At 47.6% G+C, this 21,484-nt stretch overlaps 1 protein-coding gene across 2 annotated transcripts in view; it reads left to right on the top strand.

Annotated features, from left to right (window-relative positions):
• Positions 1-19,685, top strand: part of LOC147666291 (PDZ and LIM domain protein 3-like) — a 92,300-nt gene extending 72,615 nt beyond the window's left edge. For both annotated transcript variants that reach the window (XM_086949153.1, XM_086949154.1), the window contains 3 exons: positions 1,494-1,624; positions 2,762-2,873; positions 18,348-19,685. In XM_086949153.1, the coding sequence (XP_086805279.1) occupies positions 1,494-1,624; positions 2,762-2,873; positions 18,348-18,531 (427 nt within the window). In that variant the 3' untranslated portion in view covers positions 18,532-19,685. The remainder of the gene's footprint in view (positions 1-1,493; positions 1,625-2,761; positions 2,874-18,347) is intronic.
• The last annotated feature ends 1,799 nt before the right edge of the window (positions 19,686-21,484 follow it).

Genomic DNA, 21,484 nt, shown 5'->3' with positions numbered 1-21,484 from the left:
GGGTAATGGAGGTGTTTGGGACTTTCTTGAGATCTTTGGCTTTCGTCTTGCTCCTGAGGTTGAAGAGGTGGTTTGGGCAGGGGCCCGCAAATGCTCCTGAGTGTACAGAGTTCATGATGGTGATTGAGGCTTAAGTTGTGAGAGGGTCCCAATGGGTGAGCGGGAGTTTGAATTTTGTGTTTGTGTGCTGGAGCAGGTTGAAGCTGTTGGTGGTGGGGGGGGGGTTGGGTTTGAAGTTTTTGTAGATGATTGAGATCTTGTCATGGAAGGAGTCTGCCAGAGTGTCACACAGTTTTTGGGAGGGGGTGATGTCGTTCTTGGTGGCTGTGGTGTTAGAGAACGCCTTCACAATGGCAAACATCTCCTTGTTGCGGTTTGTGCTGGCTTGTATGCGAGCTGTGAGTGTGTTCTTCTTTGTTTCTTTCAGCAGGCGGTAATGCTGGTTGAGTTCTGTCTTGAAGGCAATGAAGTCCCCTGTTTCTTTGCTGGTGCACCACTTCCTTTCGAGTTGCGGGCAATTGCATTTGGTGGATTTCAGTTCCACTGTGAACTAGCTGGCTCTTCTGGTAGGTCCTTTGGACTTGGCTGGCTTGGTGGGGCGGTTGTGTTGGCACATTTTGAGATCCACTGGGTGACATTCTTTGGAGCCTGGTCTGGGTTGGAGCGGAGTAGGGCCTTTGTGTTCTCCTGAAGCCCCTGGACTTCATCCCACTTAATTACTACTTTGGTGTCGTCTCCACCACCCTGAAGTAAGAAAACATCCAACTTATCCCAGTCTAGTAATATTTTGTGTAAGTCCCACTGAAAGAAAAATAGAATTTCAATGAGAAAAGGGTGATTCTGATCATATGTCAGTCTATGAGCTCCATGGAATCGTATCCATTGATGGTCGGCTTGGCTAAAACTGGGCAGTAAACCGAGTGCCGGACTTCCTGCTAAAATGGTGCTGCCACATGTACTTTAAAATGTATTATGAACAACTTGTAGTTTGAAACTTTTAGTTTTGGAAGTCAAAGTTTGACTTCCAAAACTTCCCAATCTTTCCACTTGCCTTAACTGGCCAAATTGGATAGAGCTATAGCTAGAAAAAAAGATTCACCCAGTTGAAGGAATGTCAAGACATGGTGAGGTTAATGCCAAATTTATGGTCAGATCAAAGTTGGAAAAAGGCAATTTTAAAATATGATGTCAATTTCAAAAATATTTTTTATAAAGTACATAACTAATAATAATGTAGGACTGGTTCTTAGTAGATGTTTCAACATACATGTATTTCACATAAACATCTCAAGATGTTTCAGTAGATTCCTTCCACTTTTTTGCAATAGACACATGGCTCTATTCATTGAATTGTACAGTACGTGGAATATATTCCAATCTCTGTAATATTATGATGAAGATTACAACTTTGTTTCATCGAGGTCTGTGATTGTGAATTTCAATGTAGGAGGTACTGATTGATGCACCTGCTGTCACCCCCGTTTCAATTGTAGTGACCCAGCTCCCACATCAGTGCCCCAGTCTGATGTGTACAAGATGCTTCACGACAACACAGAAGAGTCGAACAAGCCTCGCCAATCAGGTTCCTTCAAGGTGCTGCAGGACATGGTCGACGATGATGAAGGTAAGAAATCAAGGGGAAATGGAAATGAATGCCAGCTCAGAAGTTTGCTGGAATTAAAACTCAGAGGCATTGCATTTTTATCAATGTCAAATGGGCATGGCTTCCTATTTGATGCATCAGATGAAGCAGAATTCCTGAGAAAAAAAATGCAAGACTATGAAAGTTCCAGCCTGGATCAGAGAAAAGAGAAAGGAAAATTTGATATTTGATATTTATTTATTTATATAGCGCTGAATCACCCATGAGGGTATCTCGGCGCTTCGGAAGGAGAAACAACTTAATTCAGGAAGAGGATTTTATATTATTATTTTTAGAAAAGGTGAGTTTTTAACATTTTTCTAAATTGAGACAAATTTTGTCCCAGACGTAGCAAAGAAGACAGACCATTCCAAAATCTTGGAGCCAGGTAGGAAAAAGATTTGCCACCACTACGCGCTTTTTTTATTCTAGGAACAGCTAGCCAATGCTCCTTGCTGGACCTGAGATTGCGTGTGACTGAATAGGAAGAAAGTTTGTTAGAGAGATACTTGGGGCCCTTGCCATTACAGGCCTTATAAATGATGCAGCCTATTTTAAATTTTACCCTTTTCTTTATGGGAAGCCAATGAAGCTGTTTAAGAAGAGGCCCAGAGGATGTTCTAGATGGGACAATGGAGATACAGGCCTAAAAACCAGTAGCATACATAGCAGATGGCTGTCTGCTCCCGCATGTGTTTCTAGAGCAGTTGTCTTAAGGAGAGGCCCTGTTCAGTCAATCCCAATTTTGAGATTTGCAGTAATTTCCCACTCCAAACCTTTCCCCCACAGGCAGATTTAACCAGCTACCACCTGGCAAGACAACCCATGACATGATTGAGAGTCATATTGTTCAAAACAATACCTCTAATAACAGATTGAAATACATTCATTTGAAATGTCAACAGGATCATGTTTTTCTGATGTGCCTCAACCAGATAGGCCCTTGTCATTTGAAAAAGGATGCCATTTCTCACTGTAAGTTGGAAAATGGCTGCTACATTGTGGCATTAACGATCACACAAGGTACAGAGAACATCAATGTTGCCATTATCGTGTTTCTATTCCACGTTATGAATGCCTTTTTTTTTTACAGTATTTGTGTATTTGTTTGTTCTTCAGATCGCCCCTCTGGCACAAGGAGCGTCAGAGCACCAGTAACTAAGGCACACGCCGGGGGTAGCGCTGGTGCAAACAAGATGCCAATGTGTGACAAGTGTGGAAATGGAATAGTGTAAGTGGCTCTTCTGATTCATTTAGCTAATTACTCCTCACTTCAGCCGCCTTTGTTCTCAAACATTGAAAGCTATAGACAAGCTGTGTACTTGGCATTTAACAGACAAACCTTAAAGTGGAAATATATGATGTATAAAGAGATCTGGAAATGTGAGAGAGGAAAGAGCGCAAAATATTGAAACACAATGAAAGGTGCAAAGCCAAAAAGAGTCATATCAGCTGACATCAGAGGCGAGGAGGAGAAAGGGTATGAAAAGGAGGATGTGCCCGTAGAATAGGAACGGGAGATGATAATAAGCAGCATCTAGAGAGAAAAGGGGCCACATAAGAATAGTGGTGGAAAGGCTTTGCTGCCAAGGCAGCGAAAAATCATTGCAAATGACTACATGAACAGGTATGATTTTACCTCAACTGATTTGAGTGAGTGTTCTGATGGTAAAATGTTCTGCGGATATTTCAGCAGACTGAAGGATTTCTACGTTTCACTTTATAGCAATGAGTTGCTGTATTCAAATGGAGTGCCTATCCGATACTTCCCATTCTCTGCTACTACTGTTCATACTTATCTCAGATACTCCACTACATAAAATGATAAATAATTTTTAAAAAAACACTTACATTCAGGCCGGCCACCCGCCGACTCTAAGTCAGCCCGTCGTTGCCTCTCGCTCCTCAGAAGCAGGAGCCAGGAAGCACCCAGGCTCCTTACTCCCTTAGCTGCAAAGCAGAGTTGTGATTGGTCTGAGCACTGCGGTTTGGCGCTCAGATGGGGTATGGTAGCCCGGGCATGTTCTGCACCCAGGCTGTAATGCAGCCTAAGTGCAGAACATGCAAGGTGCGCATGACTGTTATTGTTGGCCGAGAGGGCCAGTCAAACATCTATGCGCACTTTAGAGTGGAGCAACCACTCATCCTCCTGGCCCCTGCTCTGGCAGTCCAACTCCGCCTGCACCAGGAAACGGAAAACTAAAGTAATAGTTACGCTGCTTATTACCATTTTAGTTTTCCTTTAGCTACTGCTAGCAGAGCATTGGGGTGATGCTCCTCCGCCTTAGCGAAGGAGCGCCCACTGATCTCATTATCCTGAAGCTTTTGTCCAGCAAGCAGGTGCGGCGATTACTCACACAACCAGGCAGATCAAAGATTAAATCCCATTATGAGTTGTCTCCTATTAATATGACAAACATAAACCATATTAATTAATCAGGTGTGTTAAAATCATCTCATATTTTGATTCTGGACCCAATAATTTATATACAATGCCACCCCTACAGCACGGCAAAATCCCTCTTAGCCCCCTAAGAACCAATCTAAATGCAGAAACTAGGATTATCACTGGAATCAGAAAATACAATCACATTTCACCCTCTCTGAAAGAATTCAAATGGCTCCCAATTGAAGCTCTTTCCAGCTTCAGAACTGCATGTCTCACTCACAAAGTTCTTCACACTGGTAAACCAGATTATCTTGCATCCAAACTCAAAAAGGAGGGTCAGAAGAGAAACCTAAGGAGCACAAACACCTTGCTTCTCATTCTGCCCAAATTGCAAACAAAGAACCCAGACAGGCTCCTTCTCGGACAATGCCCCTGAAATCTGGAACTCCATCTCAGTATTTATCAGGACTAACCCATCCTTCCTAAACTTCAAGAGGCAGCTTAAGGATTTCCTCCTTATTCGACACTTCAACCAGCTGGATAGCGATCACCCAGCGCAGTAGGGTTTCTTTACAACGCCATCTTATCCAGATGGATAACAATTGCCCAGGGCATGATAGTTTCTATACCTTGTTATTTTGCTTCCGTCTTCTGTGTCTTCCTCTGGGTCATCACCTCATTCGGCTCTCGAAACTGCTGTTTGCGGAACTAATTGTTGTCTGTTATCGTCGTGATAATGTTGTAAAGTGCTCTGATACCTTTGGGTCTGGCCAGCATTATCTAAAACTCTTAAATAAATGAATAAATACAAATTTTGCAACTAAAATTGTATCATGCCCCAAACTGGAGCTACAGTTTGAATACAAAAAAGGCACTGTGGAAACATTATATAAGATACACTGTACCCACAAAACTTGGGGCAATTCCTTTCAGTCTCCAATCAAATCATAGCAATTTAGACTGAGCCCCATCTGAATTAGTGCTACTTATCTGACATAGCATAGCATTTCTGCAAAACAGTCTTCCTCATTAAGCTTGCATGTGTACAGATGTGTGTATGTGTAGGCATTTATCACATGCATCCTGCTCATAGCCTCTTACCCCAGCTGTCCATAGCAGCTGACTTTATTTTGAAAGGTGGGTCCTGAGGATTACAACTCAAAACTATTTTATATAAAGCATTGTTAGTGGGGCTCATGAAAATGCAGAATTATACCACCAGTTGTCAGAAAGCAAACACAAAATGTGGGTTTTTACAGGCAGAACTCCCTTCTTCGCTTTTCATCCCACACATACACCCTCAACGAGACAAAAAGTAGGTCACTCAAGGTGGACTCTGTATTAGCTCCATATCAAACCCTATTTCACCAGTGAAACAGCACACTAGATATGTGATGTTCATGCCCAGAACTAAGAAGACAAAGATCAGAGCTTTCCCGAGTGGAAGGAGAATAAGGCCCCTAAACACACACACTCACCACTCCATGCCAAAGGCATGTTTGTCAGATCAAAGGAGTCGCTCTAGCACCTCCATGCCTAGTGGAGCTAAAAGGGAATTATGGACAGCAGACAGCAAAAAGAGCATACAGCAAGTCACCAAGATAACACATGGTGCGTGGAAAGTCAGACTTGGGCTTCTTCGTAGAATTATGAATGTCAAGAATTCCCAATTGGTAGTGGAGCTTGGTATTATGAAGAGTCCAATCCTGATGCTGGTCTTTCTGTTTCAGTTACACCCTCTGGGAACTTTTCAATCCAAGCTGTACCAGAATCTCTTCCTGTGAGATGAGTTCATGTTGAGTCATATAAAAGACAGTGCTAGCAACAGCAAAACATAACACAAACATTCGTTCCCTGATTTCTAATTGCACTCTTCGTCACCTTGCTTTACATGCTTTCCTTGATTTTTCTCAGCAGATTGGATATTAATTGTTGTCTATTTGTTGTCTTCAGTACCTTTGCTGTTTGTGTTGTGCTTTATCCCGCACATAGTTTTGGCTCAACCTCATTGTGGACCATCCGAATCTGCATCTTCTGTCTTGCTTGGCTCTTTTCTCCTTCCTGTTGTCAGAGAAAGTTTAGAGCCTTGCTGATTTTGCCAATCCAATCAATATCTTCAATCGAGATCTACACAAATTGCCAAAAATGTTTTTTTACTTCTTAGGTTTTTCCTCCTAGCTGTGACTCTCATTACCTGTCAACGTTCACATATAGTATTCTGTGCAGGAAGGCACTGTGGCTACTGGTAGGACTCACCCTTTCCTCGGGTGATCGCAAACAGAATTCAACTGACCTACATTAAGTCCAGCCCTTGACAAGATATTGCAGTTGTGCTGTGTGAAATTTCAGTTTTTTCCTCATCACTGTCTCATTTTAAAACATCCAGATTTATCCTGGTCCTTTCTCCCCACCTCTCATTTTTTTTTTTTTTTTTTTTTTTTGAAATATATTTTTATTGCAGGAATCAGTAAACTGTTACAAATATGACCAGTATCCAAAATACACTGAAATCAATCGACTGCCTCCCGACCACCCCCCGCAGCACGTTTTTACACCTCATCATCCAGCCCACAGTTCAAAAGTAGGGCGATAAAATCCAGTGGGGGTTCAGCAGGAGCGAAAGGCTGGTCCGGATAATCCACCGTCCGTCATCTGCTTTTCTAAACAAGCCCCCAAACCCAAAAGAAAGTCCCACCCACAAAACACTAACTTACAAAGAAATCCCTCCCCCACCCAACTCCGCCATCAGTGTATGGTAGCAACCGCAATAGGATTCGTGAGAGGACCCAAGATGAGCGTATCAGTAACAAAAAACACCATCGCCTATCGGGACTCAGGGCGCGCTTCTATCTCACTATCAGAGTCGCTGGGGGCGCAATAGTCTCTGAGGGCCTGCACTAGTGTCTCCCATTCCAGCGCTGTCTCCTGTGCTCGCTCGCTACGTTGTCTCCCAGCCAGTTGATACCTCAGCGTACTTTCCCCCGCCGCCCACTTCAATAGTTCGCTATGCCACCTGCCCCCAGTCGGACCAGCGCGTGCCTTCCAGTTCCTGGTCACCTCTCGTTTGGCCAAGAGAAGTCCTAAATCAATAAATTTACTGGAAATTTTGTTTTTGGGGGTATGTGGAAACCAATGCAACAGACCCACCGCCGCATCAAGCGATAGGGGTCTCCCTGTCACCTCCGTCAGGGTCTTCTCCACCTCCGCCCAGTAGGAGGACAGACCCGGGCAGGTCCACAACATGTGGAGGAGGTCTGCCTCTGGCGCCGGGCATCTGGGGCAAGCTGCCGAGTCCGTAGCGAAATACTGTTGGATTTTTGCCGGGGTCAGGTATGCTCGATGGAGTACATAATAGTGGACCAACTGAAAACGGGCGTGACGCGTCCCCTTCCACGCTCGCCGCACGAGCTGAGACCAGGTCGCTTCTGGGATTTCCTTGCCTATGTCTGCCTCCCAACGGCCCTTGAGGGTCGTAAGGGGGGTCAACCCTTCATTGACCAATCTACCGTAGAGGCAGGTGACCGCTTTCACCGTGCCCGCAGACATCATGACGTATTGGCACACCGGAGACGTAGGAGGTTCCTCCTGTCCGCCTTTCCAATGCGCCTGGATCGCACGTACCAGGGCCGAGTGCAACAGGAAGTCCCCTGGGGGAATCTCGAAACGATCAATGAGCTCCTGGAAAGGCAAAAGTACCCCGGCCTCATAAAGATCTCCCACCAACTGCAACCCCGCGTCCTCCCAGTCCGCCAATCGCGACCAATCCCCGCCATGGGGCAATGCCGTCAGCATCCCCAATGGTATTTCCGGCGCATACGGTATCCGGAGTTGGCCCCTGGCGTGAGCCCGGTTCCAGCACAGTCGGATGGTCTTTTCCTCCAACGTTAGGTCCTGTAAGGTCAAACGTTGGCGTAGAGCTATGAAAGATAGGACATGCCTAGCCATCCCTGTACCTCTCCTGTCCTCCGGGCCTCGGAATTCCCTGGCAACCTCCTGGGTGAAGGTCTGGAGCTGCGCCGCCAAATAATATTTCTCGAAATCCGGCACCGCAAGTCCACCCTCGGCTTTCGGCCTCATCAGGGTCTTAAGGGCCACTCTACGGCGGCCCGAGCCCCAAAGGAATCCAGTCACCGTCGACCGTAGAAGCCTAAACGAGGCCGGCGGGATCCAAACTGGCAGCGCCCGGAAATAGTATAGCAGTCGGGGGAGAGCCACCATTTTGAGGAGGGCGACCCGCCCCGCCAGCGAAAGCGGCAGTGTAGCCCAGAAGTCCATATTCCCCCGTAGAGCTCGACTGCACCTGGCGATGTTTCCGTCCAGGAGGTCAGATGGATTATGATAAATGTACACCCCCAGGTATCTGAAACAGTCAGGTTCCCATCTAAGTCCCCCATTAAGGACTGGACTAGGGGTGCCTCTACGGACCGGGAAGAGGCACGTCTTGGTCCAATTTACCCGTAGGCCCGAGACCGCCCCGAACGCCGAGAGCGCCGTCTTAGCTCCCTGTAGGGCCTCGACTGGGTCCTCCAGAAAGAGTAACAAGTCGTCGGCATATAACGAAACATGGTGCGTGCCCGAAGGGGTCCAGAAGCCACTGTAATGCGCCCCCGACCGGAGTAGCACTGCGAGGGGCTCCACCGCCAGCGCAAAGAGAAGTGGGGATAACGAACAGCCCTGTCTCGTGCCCCTTTCTACCGGGTACTGTGAGGAAATTAATGGGCCCGCCCGAACCCTGGCCGATACGGAGGCGTATAGGACCGCGGTCCATTTGATGAAGCCCTCCCCGAGGCCAAACCGTCGCAACACCGTGTGTAGGTAGTCCCATTCCAGGCTATCAAACGCCTTCTCTAGGTCCACCGACAGGACCACTGGGCATGGAGCATCCATCAGCGGTTCACCCAGCAAGCGGAACAACCTGCGGATGTTTATTGTCGTATTGCGCTTGGGGATGAACCCGGCCTGGTCCTCATGCACTAGGGAGGCCATGTGGCCAACCAGTCTCGAGGCCAGGATGCTGCTCAGAATCTTATAATCGACCGTCAGCATCGATAAGGGCCGGTAGGATGCCGGATCGGTCGAGTCTCGCCCCGGCTTGAGGAGGGGAACCACCAAGGCCTCCCGCATCGAGCCAGGCAGTCGGCCAAGCCTCCTCGCCTCTCTATAAACAATCACCAGTCTCGGAGCCAGGAGGTCGGCATAGGTCGCATAAAATTCCACCGGAAGGCCATCTAGTCCCGGGGTCTTGTTCCGCGCCATCCTTTTGATGGCGCTGCGGATCTCCCCCAGTTCGATATCGGAACCCAGGGCTTTCGCCACGTCAGGCTCCACCATCGGGAGCTCCAGGGATCCCAAATAGTCCTCAAGAAGGTCGGGGTCTTTGACAGCACAACTGCGGTACAACTGATCGTAGTAGTGCCGGTAGCAACCTAGAATCTCCGGTTGAGTATGCACCATGGTCCCGTCCATCATACGCATGGATGTCGTCAGTGAGGTCTGGCGCGTAGGGTTAGCCAGCCAAGCCAGCAATGCGCTCGTTTTATCCCCTTCTGCAAGGGACCGAACCGTATAGGCCTTGTAGTCGAAGCAGCGCAGCCGCTCGACCTCAGCTGCCACCGCTTCCTTCGCCTCCGCCGTGCGTCCCTGGAGTTCAGGGTGCCCGGGGCGGCGGAGTTCCAACTCCCGAAGCTTCCGATCGGCCACCTCCAAGTCATCGAGGATAACCCGCCTCATACCTACCTTCTTGGTGATGCAATAACCCCTCACCACCACCTTAAAAGCGTCCCATTCCAGCGCTCTCGAGCTCGCAGAGCCCCCGTTGGACGCGAAATACTCCTCGATCTTATCACCTAAGTCCGCTCTGAAGACAATATCCTCGAGCATCTCAGGGCGTAACTTCCAGGTGGGCACCGCCGGCGCCCCCGGAAACCAGCGAAGGGCCAGTAGGAGGGGGTTATGGTCCGAGATGGTCCTAGTCAAGTATTCGGAACGGACGGCCGCTGAAACCAGTTCAGTCGAGCCAAGAAACCCGTCCAGCCGAACGTGCAACTCGTGGAGGCCCGAAAAATAGGAGTAATCTCTAGTGTCGGGGTGTTGCGCTCTCCAAATATCCGTCAACCCCCACCGTGTCTGCCAGTCGCCACGGCTCTTGGCCACGCGGCGGACCGGAGAATCAGGGAGGGGCGGGTGCGAGCGATCAGTCTCCACATCCACCACTGAATTGAAGTCCCCACCGAGCAGGAGGGGCCCCGTGAAAAAGTGGGCTAACGAGCCCGACAACCTAGAAAGGAAGGCAATCTGGTCCATGTTAGGTGCGTAAACACAGCAAACGTTCAGGTCCCTCCCCCCCAGAGTGCCAGAGATGGCCACGTAACGCCCCTCGGGGTCTACCACTGAGTTTGTGACTTGGAAGGGAACCCCAGCCCGGATCCAGATTAGCGCCCCCCTGGCATACGCTGAGTACGACGTGTAGAAGACCTGTCCCCTCCATCTACGCTGTAGCGCCGCCCCTTCCGCCTTGTTCAGATGGGTCTCCTGCAGTAGCGCCATTTGTATTCCCCTACGCACTAAATAAGCGTGGACTTTGTGCCGCCTAGACATGGTATGAAGCCCCCGCACGTTCCAAGTAATACACTTCACATTAGCAACGTCAGCCATTGTCCCATACTGTGCATGCAAAGTCACCCCATCTGGGTCCCGGCAATAGGCAAACAACAATCCCCCCAACACTGATGGCGGCCATTTCCCTCAACCAAAACTCAACAAAATTTACGTTACCCCAACCCCTGCCCACCCTCCCCAGAACAGGACCCAAATAACTCCATTTAGTTCCCATCCAAACCATGCCCTCCAAAATTCCCCTCGTCCCCAACTAATCCTACAGTCGTCACCGTAGGAAGGCCTTAGGGGCCAGGTGCGGGCTGGGCGGTGGCAGTGGGCCCTCGATGCTCAGGCTGCCAGGACTAAAGCAAGCCCTAAACAGTAATGGAAACCCTCGGGGCAAAGGCAGGGCCCCCCACCCCCCGCTTCTCCTGCGGCCATGTTGAACCATCGGCTCCCTCCACCCCCGGTACGGGCCCCCACCCAAAAGGATACAGCTCACCCCGTCAACCCTGTCCATCAAGAAGGTCCTCAACCGATTTCGGTGTAATCACCGGTGTGCTGGTACTATCCGTCACCGAGTTCTCTGAGTCCGTCGACGCTCCCTCGTCACCAGGGTTCTCTTCTTCTGCGATGGCATCCTCTCTTGACCCAGAAAGGGCAGACAACACCTCCAATACACCTTTCCGCTCCGTCGATGTCTCTGCAGTAGTAGGGCCGCCTGAACGGCCCCGGCGACTCCGCACCCTCGTGGACCGCCGTCGCTGTCCCGGCTCCGCCGTTGTCTGAGATGTGGGGGCGAAGCCATCCTTCCCAGCTCTATACAGTTCAAGCCAGTTACAGGCATCCTCCGGGGTATCAAAAAATTGAGTCTTGTCATCCACAATGACGCGGAGCCTTGCAGGAAATAGGAGCGAGTATTGAATGCCCTCGCTCCGGAGCTCGCGCTTAATCGCCAAGAATGAGTACCGCCTACGTTGGGTTTCATAGGTGTAGTCCGGAAAAATGTTCACCTGGCTGTTCTCCACCTTGAAAGGGCCATTATGTCTAGCGGCATTGAGGATGAGGTCTCTGTCGCGAAAATGCAGGAGGCGCGCCACCACCGGGCGTGGCGCCCGGCCCAGTTGCGGTGGCCGTGCTGGGACTCTATGAGCCCGTTCAAGTGTGTAGAAAGAGGATAGGCCTTCCGGGGCTACCGTGTCTCGGAGCCAGGCCTCCAAGTAGGCCACCATGTCGTCATCCTCGATCTTCTCCGGCAGGCCTACCACTCGGATGTTGTTGCGCCTGTTACGGCCTTCCGCATCCTCCGCTCGCTGTTCCAGGGCAGAAATCCGGGTTAGAGCATCTTTCATTGCCGCGGCCAAGGTGCGCTGTGCCGGCTCCAAGGTTTTCACCGAGCCTTCCACTTCTTTGACCCTGTCCGATAGCTTGCCATGATCCGCCCTGAGAAGGCCCAGACTCGTCGCCACCTGGGCAATGTCCTGCTGAAGGGCCGAGCGTGTGGTCGCAATCGCTTCCAGGACGCGATCAAATTGTTGCTGCAGCGGTGTGCCACCAGCGTCCCCCGGGTTGCCGCTGCCTTCCTTGTCTGGGGTCTCCGAGTCAGAGGCGGCCGGGGTGGGCCCCTTGGCCCCTCTCGGCTTCCCCATATCGTGGGAAGCGCACAATGTGGGCTCAGATAAAGGTGCCCCCGAGTGCGGGCTCCGACTACAACTCTCCCGAATGGAGGCCCTCGGGATGAAGGCCGGTGATCCTCTTCTCCAGGGCCAGGTGGATCTCCACAGGTTCGGCTCACGCCACCACCGTGTCGTCTGAGAGCGCTGAGGAGGAGGCGGAGACACTCGGCGCCAGGCCGGGTAGGGCCGTCTGGTTGACGAGGATCCGGAACGAGGGCCACCCACTCCTCCAGAGACTTTGTGGCACCAGGGGGTTATGCTTCCCATGGGATCGGGCCGATCGGGGGATGCAACCAGGCACCGCGTCGGGGGTCGTCACCACCGCCGGGACCTCCAGGCGTCCGGGTTTACTATGGTGGGAGCTTCCGATCGCCCAGGCGCCTTCATCAATACCAGGGTCTCAGCAGGGCAGAGTCCAACTCCTCACTCTCCTGGAAAACACATGAGAAGAGGGCACGTTATGCTCAGCGGCGTTCATCCAGGCTAATGGCCCCGTCCAAGGGGACAAAGGGGTCCGGGCGCCATATTGGGTCGCTCTCCCCGGGACCTCGAACTTCGTGTTTCGGGCAGATCACCACCCGTCCAGGCCGCGCCGGTCGTCTCAGTGGGGTCTAGTTGGGCCGAGCTACGATTTGCGGGGGCTAGGGTGCCCCGCGGCCTCCGATTAACAGGATAATCCCGGGCTCAGTCCCGGAGCCGAGCTCTCAGGCGACCATCGCCATCGGCGCCCAAGCCACGCCCCCCCTTTCTCCCCACCTCTCATGTTAAATGTCTCAGTATGCCATCCAGTGGTTTGAAACCTGCACTGGGGCACATACACATGCACCTTTGAAATACACAAAGACATCCTAATATAACAACCACTGTGGCTAGGGTGATCCTGCCCATAATCAACAAGGGCAAGAACGTCCAGAAGTCAATACATTTTAACAGATTACAATCATGATACAAATTTAGGAGATGGAGGATGCAATCTTCTTTGAAAGATGGCAATATGAAGCAACCTCATTGAGAAGACTGGTTCTATCTGTTTTTCAGGAGTCTTAATGGGAAAAGGATTGATTTGTCCCAATTTAGCTTACGGCTAGGTAGTGTGCCAAATCCAATCACAGAGTCTAAAAATGTCTGTACAACAACATATGCTGGCTCTGGTGGATATATAACAATATCATCTGTAGAGAGCAATGTTATGAGTTCTGTGTTTCCTATTGAAAATTCCCAAACCCAACATTCTTCTCTCAGGAGCCAGGCCAATGGCAACATAGCTAAAGCAAACATAAGTAGCAACAGTGGAGGACTCCTTGTTTGTTACATGTCCATTGCACCAACGGTCTGACAGTACCGTACAGTGTTCATTCTTACCGGTGCTTGTGGTTCATTGGTTAAAGGTTTCACACAGGCTAGAACCTGTTGGCCAATGTCCATTTTACCAAGGACCCTAACAGGAACTCCCAACATGATATTAGTTTACTGTATTTGAGACAGTGCAAGGACCACCTTCCTTTTAGGAAGCAATTAAAGACATTCCTTTTTCAAAATTGACTTATGGTTATGGCTAGGGTCCGCTAGTTGCTTTTTGGCTGCCAAAGGCGCGGAGATACTCCTTCGGGAAGTGATCCTAGCGCGGTACAAGCACGCAAATAAAAATAAATAAATAAATTTTTTGGCGCCCAGTGCCACCAGTGTCTATACCCTTCCCAAGTTGAAGCTTACTGCACAACATGAGACAACATGATGAATTGTGTCCCATATTCCCGGTGCTACAAAGGCACTTTGATCTAGGTGTATCAGATTTGTTAGACTATCTCAGCCAATTATGTAGCAACTTACCAAACACATTCTTGTCTGTGTTTAGCATTGTAAGAAGGTGATATGCTTCAAGATCTGTGACCGCCTTGGTAGGACTGGAGACTATAATTCTCTATTCTTTTTTAGAGTCTGGTAATATCCCTTTTACCCCTCCTACATACTCTCCCCAAATACTGTCAGAAAACTGATCAGTAGTATTCCCGCAAACTCTGCAGGTAACCCATCACTTTCAAGGAACAAGTTGAGGAAGGGAAGTACTCTTCTCACGTTGTTTAGAAGATAAAACAAACATCACAGAGACTTGGAGAGATAAAGAAAACTCAAAATACTCATGCTCCAAATTCCCTCCTGATCAACTATGCAGGGGTATGACACAGGCCCATAGAAGTAGGCCACAGACTCTTGTCTGAGCTGTTTGAAGTGTTATGGAACATGATCTTTCATTCAGTGTAATTACATTTCAAACAGTTATTACTCATCCACCATTGCAACCAGCCAGTGTTGCCTAAAGTGCAGGGCATTAGTAACCTATTTGCCAGGCCCAGCCCGTGCACGGCGTTATACCGGGGCGGTGACGTCAGGCGGGGGAGGGGGGAGGTGCAGGGTGGGGGTTTGTGAAATGCGGGATATGGACCATTACAGGTAAGTAACAAAACAACAAAAAAACGAATTTCGTTGCCTACGCTGCATCACATTTGGCGATGCAGCGCGGGTAACAAAATTCGTTTTATTCATTTTTTTCGTTACTTACCTGGAATGTTCCATATCCCGCATTTTAAAACCCCCCACCCTGCCCCTCCCCCGCCTGACGTCACCACCCCGGTATAACGCCCTGCACGGGCCGGGGCTGCTATTTGCCCTGCACATTAAAATGGATTTGTGTTTTACTTGTGTACAAATGAAAAGTTCATGCAAAACCATGTAACAGACAACAGAGAGAAGGTCAAGCCTTGGGGACCAGCTCAACAGACTGATAGAATACTTGAGGGAAACACCCGAATTGGACTTTATCCAGTAGAAAGGCCTTGATCATGTTATGGCAATGCTGTGGAGCAGGAGCTGGTAGTTGATGGTGTTGAATACCTCTGGTAGATCTCATTATGTCATGGCCCTGCCTCTGCTACTATTTGCTATAATCTGAAAGTCATCAAGCACGGAAATGAAAGCTGATTTCTTGCCCATAGCAGGGAAAAAACCTTGCTTAGAAAGAGAAATCAGTATGATTTGTCTCCACAAATATTTGCACCTGCAGAGTGGCAGCTCTTTCAAGCTGCTTGGCAAGGTATGGCAATCTGATCTTTTAGCATAACTTAGTCATCACTACTGCAGACCAGATAGGTCTTCCTAGGAAAACATGATAGGTCCCCTCCCAATGACACTACCCAACTCCCACTAATAAACAACAGCCATATACCAGAGCGGATACATACAATCAAAACTCCTACCACTTTTCTAAAGTTCCCCCAAAGGAAAACCTCCTCAGTGCCAAGCAATATCTCTCTAGGAGTCACAGCCAAAACCATGAACAATTTGACTGCCCCCTCTTCAAAGCAAAAAGGAGTAAAAGAAACACAAAAACTTATTTAGTGACTCACTTGAGTTAACAAATCAAAATGCAGATGAATTAAGTCAACAAAATACCTCAAAGGCCAACTTATCTGCAGCCATCTCTCAGATTCTAGACTACACACTTTAGAGACAAGGGTGAATGAATACCAATAATTCTATAATAAATGGTCGATTTTCTACATTGACAAAATAACTCGCCTAAATCAACTTTAATAAAAAAGCTCCCCACTCCCCACAGGAAAAAACAGCATTTGTTTACTGTTTCCTCTTCACAATTTGTAAACACCTAAAAAGAATTGCTAGAGAAGAACAGATTTGAAAGGCCAATGATTGGTCAGAAATGCTAGGACAAGGGAATGTATGTTCATCATTGGATGGGGTCGAAGGCGATAAAGCAGTAAGGGGATATCTGTAGGGAAAGTAATGAATGGTTGGATCTTTTTGTAACGTTATACTGCCGGGGGCTGAAGAGAGCTAAAATCTGCTCTATTGAACCTGCACTGTTAAAAATAATAACATTTTACTAAAACAATAAAGTCAGTCATCGGTGGAAGTGGTGAAGAATGCCATCAGAGGAAAATGTTTGACAAGAAATCAGCAATAGAGAAGAGACAGGGGTATAATAGAGACCCCCGCAGCCCCCGCAATGCAGTGGCCCCCAGGGTTCCTTGTTTTGGAGGGGGCCTTCTCACCTCCCAAAGCCATGCCATTGCATGCCTTGAAGAATGCATGCAATGGCACGGACTAAGAAATAGGTAAATGCTAGTGAGTCACTCTGCTCTCCCATCTGCAGCATTGGGGGCAACCTTTTAGGAGGACCCCATTGAGCCCAAGACCCATGAATATCTGTGCGATATAGGAGACAACGAGGTCCCTCATCGCATTTTGCAGGGGGGCCATCATTTTGTGTTACGCCACTGGGAAGAGACAATCAGAGAGGGAAGTAAGAAAACAACTGACCACGGGGAGAGTTAGTAAAGTGGCGTTTGTAGCGGGTAGTTGGAATATCGCGACCAGGAGAGTAAACTAGAGAAAGGACAACCAGGGAGTCTTACGACCATTCTCCTTCTCTTTTCTTTGCTCTCGTCGCTCTGACCTCTCCTTCCTCTCTCTTTACATCAACTCTTTCTTCCATTCCCTCCTTTCATTCTTTCTCTTTGCTCATGCCACATTATATCTGCTGCAATCAACCCCAACAGCTTTATAGAGTTAGTGGCGTCTGCATGTGCCCCACCCCTATCCCGCCTCGGGGATGCCCGATCAGGTAAGTGGCTAGGCACGGAAAGCAGTGTTTAGAGATTGGCTGAGGAAAGAATCAATCAGAGGTCTAAACATAATAAGAAGGGGTCACGTGTTGACTGTTACCTTGAGCATGACAAGTCACTACTGTAGAAAAATTGTCATGTATAAAAGAGGGAGCTAGAGAGGGAATTTACCATGAGTGTGATGGATGAAGATGCTGCATCAAAAGTGACTGAATACAACAATACCGGGCAAAGTGTAGCAGCAGAGGCGAGAAATCAGACTAGAAAGAACTGGAGGAAAAAGTACTGCCCAGGGTCTGAAAGTGATTCGTGTTTGCAATCCACGGTGGTAATACAAGCTATATAGGATGATGACGGAGGGGAAAGCAGGACATGGACCCTAATTTTACATCAAAAGACCTAGTAGCTTGCTGTGATCCACCAAAATATTGTTTAGCCCAATGCTTTTCAGTACAGTCCCAGCAAGTCGGTGTCAGAGGACCACTTCACTACAAAGCTCACAGGTCAGCAGCTATCAGAAGCATGCACACAGTCGTCAGAACAGCACAGTATGTAGGTGAAGACATAGGACCTGTTTACGATTACTGAATACATGGCTGTGTTGTCAAATACGCCAGTCACAGTGCGCATAATGGCGAACCATGGTGACAGACATTTGAGAGAACAAAGCAAGTCAGCTTTAAAGGATGTGCAGGTTAGTTATTGCGGGTTTCCATGGGCATATTCTTGGTGCAAAGCGTTGGAGAGCCAGTGCCTTGATGTAATTAATAAAATACTGCTTGTGCAGCAGAAGACAGCCCTTGGTAAACCTGTCGGGCAGATTTACAAGCCCCTTGCGACAACTTTACGCCGCCGTTGCATCACTTCTGTGACGCAGCGGCATTGTAAACAATGTGCCACATTGCAATATATTTACAACGTGACGCACCTTGGGAGATGCATCGCGTTGTAAAGCCCTGCGCTACATTATACCTGTGTCAGGTATAATGTATGCAGGGTGGGCGTTCCGGCGTAAGCAAGCCTCGTAAAAGTGGCGCAATTCACACAGTCACGTTTACAACGCCACTGCGTCAAAACCTTGCGTCTGCTTGAAGCAGGCGTAAGGAGTGACGCAGCATGATAGGAAGAGACATTCCTGACCATTGCTGGAGTTGTGTTTTGCTTGCGCATCTGTCTATCAGTGCGCCACGGTATAAAGCATTGTAAATGTAATGCATCCATGGTGGCGCAAGGTTTTTTTACATGTCGTAAATTAACTGGCGCGTCTCTGCTAATATGCAGTAATGCGCAAGTTCTTGTAAATCTGCTCAGTCGTGTCTTCTAACTTCAGGTGGACGTCTAAGCTACTAGTTTGCATTTTAACATTAATATCTTGTTATGTTTGCCTCTTTTTCATGCAGTGGCGCAGTTGTGAAGGCACGAGACAAGTACCGGCACCCAGAATGCTTTGTGTGCTCTGACTGCAACTTAAACTTGAAACAGAAGGGCTACTTCTTCGTGGAGGGACAGCTGTACTGTGAAACGCACGCGAGATCCCGCATGAGGCCCCCTGACGGCTATGACGCAGTTGCTGTATATCACTGATTTGCACATACATCCGCACACACATTTTACCACTGTCTATGGACAAAAGCGACAGCTGGCTACCTGCTCAAATTAAAAAAGCACAATTTTACAAATGTTTGATGATTTCGCCTTTGCTTGAGGTGAGGGCTTAGGAGCTATTCTCCAGTTGCCGCACATTTACATTACACTATTGCTTTTTGCAAAGGTGTGTGAACTTGACATGCTGAGATATATTCTCACTTCAAAATGAGAGCACACAGAGCTGGAAGGGACTCTAATACGAAAATTCTATTCACAATAACATTTCCAGAACACAGTTGGCAAAAATGGTCAGTCAGAAGTCAGAGGCCAGGGAATGAATGAGCATGGAATCTGTACTACCTTATAATTTTCGTGATGAGCACAGTTGATGCATGGGTGTGCTGTACGGCAGGCTTTCACGGCCAAGCATCTGCAGTTCAAATGTTCTTAGCTCCGCACCCTCACCAGTGCTACAGCAATGCTAGGAATTCGTAAAGGTTGGCAGAGGCGGGTCACTTCACAGTGGCATGTAAAAAAACACCTGCTCTCACTCGTCTTTATTCACCGCATCTATTTAATTTAAAACAAAATGGCTTCTGTTTATGGTTCTGTGGGCCATTTACAGAAGAGGATTTCATTTATTTATCTAGCAGTATCTTTCAGAAATGTAAGAACCAACATAGCTTCACGCAGTTCACTCACATCACTACATAGGTAGCCACAGTGGCAAGAATTTGTTTTTGGACTCAACCACCTGTGCAAAAAGTTGTTTCTCTGCTTGTAATTAGGTGAAAAACTTATTTTCTCACTTGTTAGGTCGTACAGAGGTGATGCAAATTTACATTGACAACAGTTCAATCTTTGCAATATGGAAATGTTAGTGAGAAATTGCACCTTCATGTGTGCAATATGTTTACACCACTCTTTGATTTCCACACAAAATGTATCAACATTGATAAGATATCCTGCGTCACTACTGCTTGCTTTGTGCACAATCTGGGTGAATATTGACTTTTCTAAAGTAAAACTGACAAACATGACTTATCTGAGACAAGATATAAATTGTGACAAAAGTAATACCCAGTATCTGTTTTCTGTAAATTATATGCAATAAACAAATATATGAATAAAAAACTACCATACTTACAAAATTACCCTCATGTTTGTTCTTCTTGTAAAAGGAGTTGTCTGCAAAAATGCACCCCCCAGAACTCTTACAGCATGAGACCAACAGTGTGCGGTTTCCTTCCAAGGGTGTTGCACCTGTGAGGAGATCTTATGAATGGGGAGGGCTTATGGTTTTACTGAAGTACAAATATTTCTTCACTGATTCGCAAATTTTGATTGTGAGTGTGTGCGTGTGTCTGTGTAATGGTCTTAAACACATGTGCCTGGCCCTTTGTAACTCCGAGCACACAAATAGCACATGGTTAAAATCTTGATTGTATACGTGTTTTAATATTTCTCCTCTTGTTCCATAGGAATGTTTTGACTTATTTATTTATCGTTTCTGCACACCGCACAGTATGTTTGATAAATGTCTTTTTTAGGAGGCAGCCATGTACAAAGGAAGTATTATGTATTGTATGTAAAGTAGTTCTTGTTTAATCTGTGTGTATTTTTGTGGACCTCAGTGGGAGTTCCATATCAAAATAAATTATACTAGTGTCTCTGAGTAGGAGACAGGGAGAGAGAACGGGTAAATGGATCAATGTGAAAGAGATAATGGATAGAGCAGTGTTTGGGTGGGTGAATGGATTGTAAATAGCCATGCGTCTTTTCATCCATCCATCAATTCGCTCTCCCATTTACCAAACGATGCACTCACTCATTAATTCACCCATGCATGGACCCCATAGTATTCCCTATCTCGAGCACGGTGTTGAAAACAGTGCACTTATATTTCCAATCATGTAAAGACCTTCCCATGTATCAATCTTGAGATTCGTTTTGTTTTGTACTTATTTGTTTTTTGCATTTACTTACCTTTTTACGATGACCAATATGCAATGTACTATTTTAAAAGGAAGTGACTGGGTAGTGATAGGATCATCTTGCAGCTGTGCCATTTCTGATTTCGTTTTTGGTTTCTTTGGGAGTCCTTCTCAGGCAGAAGCCATCTGTCATGTCCTAGCATCTGACAAAGAGCTCATTGGGGATCACCTGATCCCAACCCTCTTCAACATATCCTTAATGTGTTATAGTAATGCACAGCTCTGTGCTATGATGCTAGGGTTGACTTGCTGAATCCATTAAATCTGATGTGAACACGTGCAGCAGTTAGTCTGGAGTGATCTTTGACTAGATCTCTTCCGTTGGCCTTATAGAAAGGACGTCCTACTCATTCGTACCTGCCGCATCAGTAATACTTTGTAACTTCATTTCATAGTTACATATGTATTAATTACAGGCAGGCAAGTTCAATAACATTTTTATTATAAGACAAATGCCAGTATGACATGGAGTCCGGACCAACAGTAGGCCCATAAGAAAATGGCTGATGTCTACTACCTCAGACCCATGCCCCCACTTCATATACAACCTTGGAAGAACCATCATCTCCCCCACACTCACCACTATCATCAACACTTCCATGACCACCGTCGTGCTGGAAAAATGCAGAAGTCAATGCACATTAAAGATACCAACATCGGACCCCAACACCCTCAGCAGCTACAGACCCATTTCGCTCCTGCCTTTCTCAGCTAAAGTCATTGAGAAAGCAATCAATACCCAACTTGCAGACCACCTAGAACTCCATCAACTCTGAGGCAGCTCTTAATCAGGCTTTCACACCAACCCCAGCACAGGGACAGCTCTCTTTGTTGTCACCAATGACATCAGAAGCATCCTCAGTCGAGGAGAAACTGCTGAACTAATCCTACTCGACCTCTCAGCAGCTTTTGATATGGTCTCCCACAAGTGACTCACCAGAAATTTTCAGCACTTT

Source organism: Lissotriton vulgaris, unplaced genomic scaffold (genome assembly GCF_964263255.1).
Source record: "Lissotriton vulgaris unplaced genomic scaffold, aLisVul1.2 SCAFFOLD_5993, whole genome shotgun sequence".
NCBI lineage: Eukaryota > Metazoa > Chordata > Amphibia > Caudata > Salamandridae > Lissotriton > Lissotriton vulgaris.
This window is presented reverse-complemented; position numbering and strand designations above follow the sequence as displayed.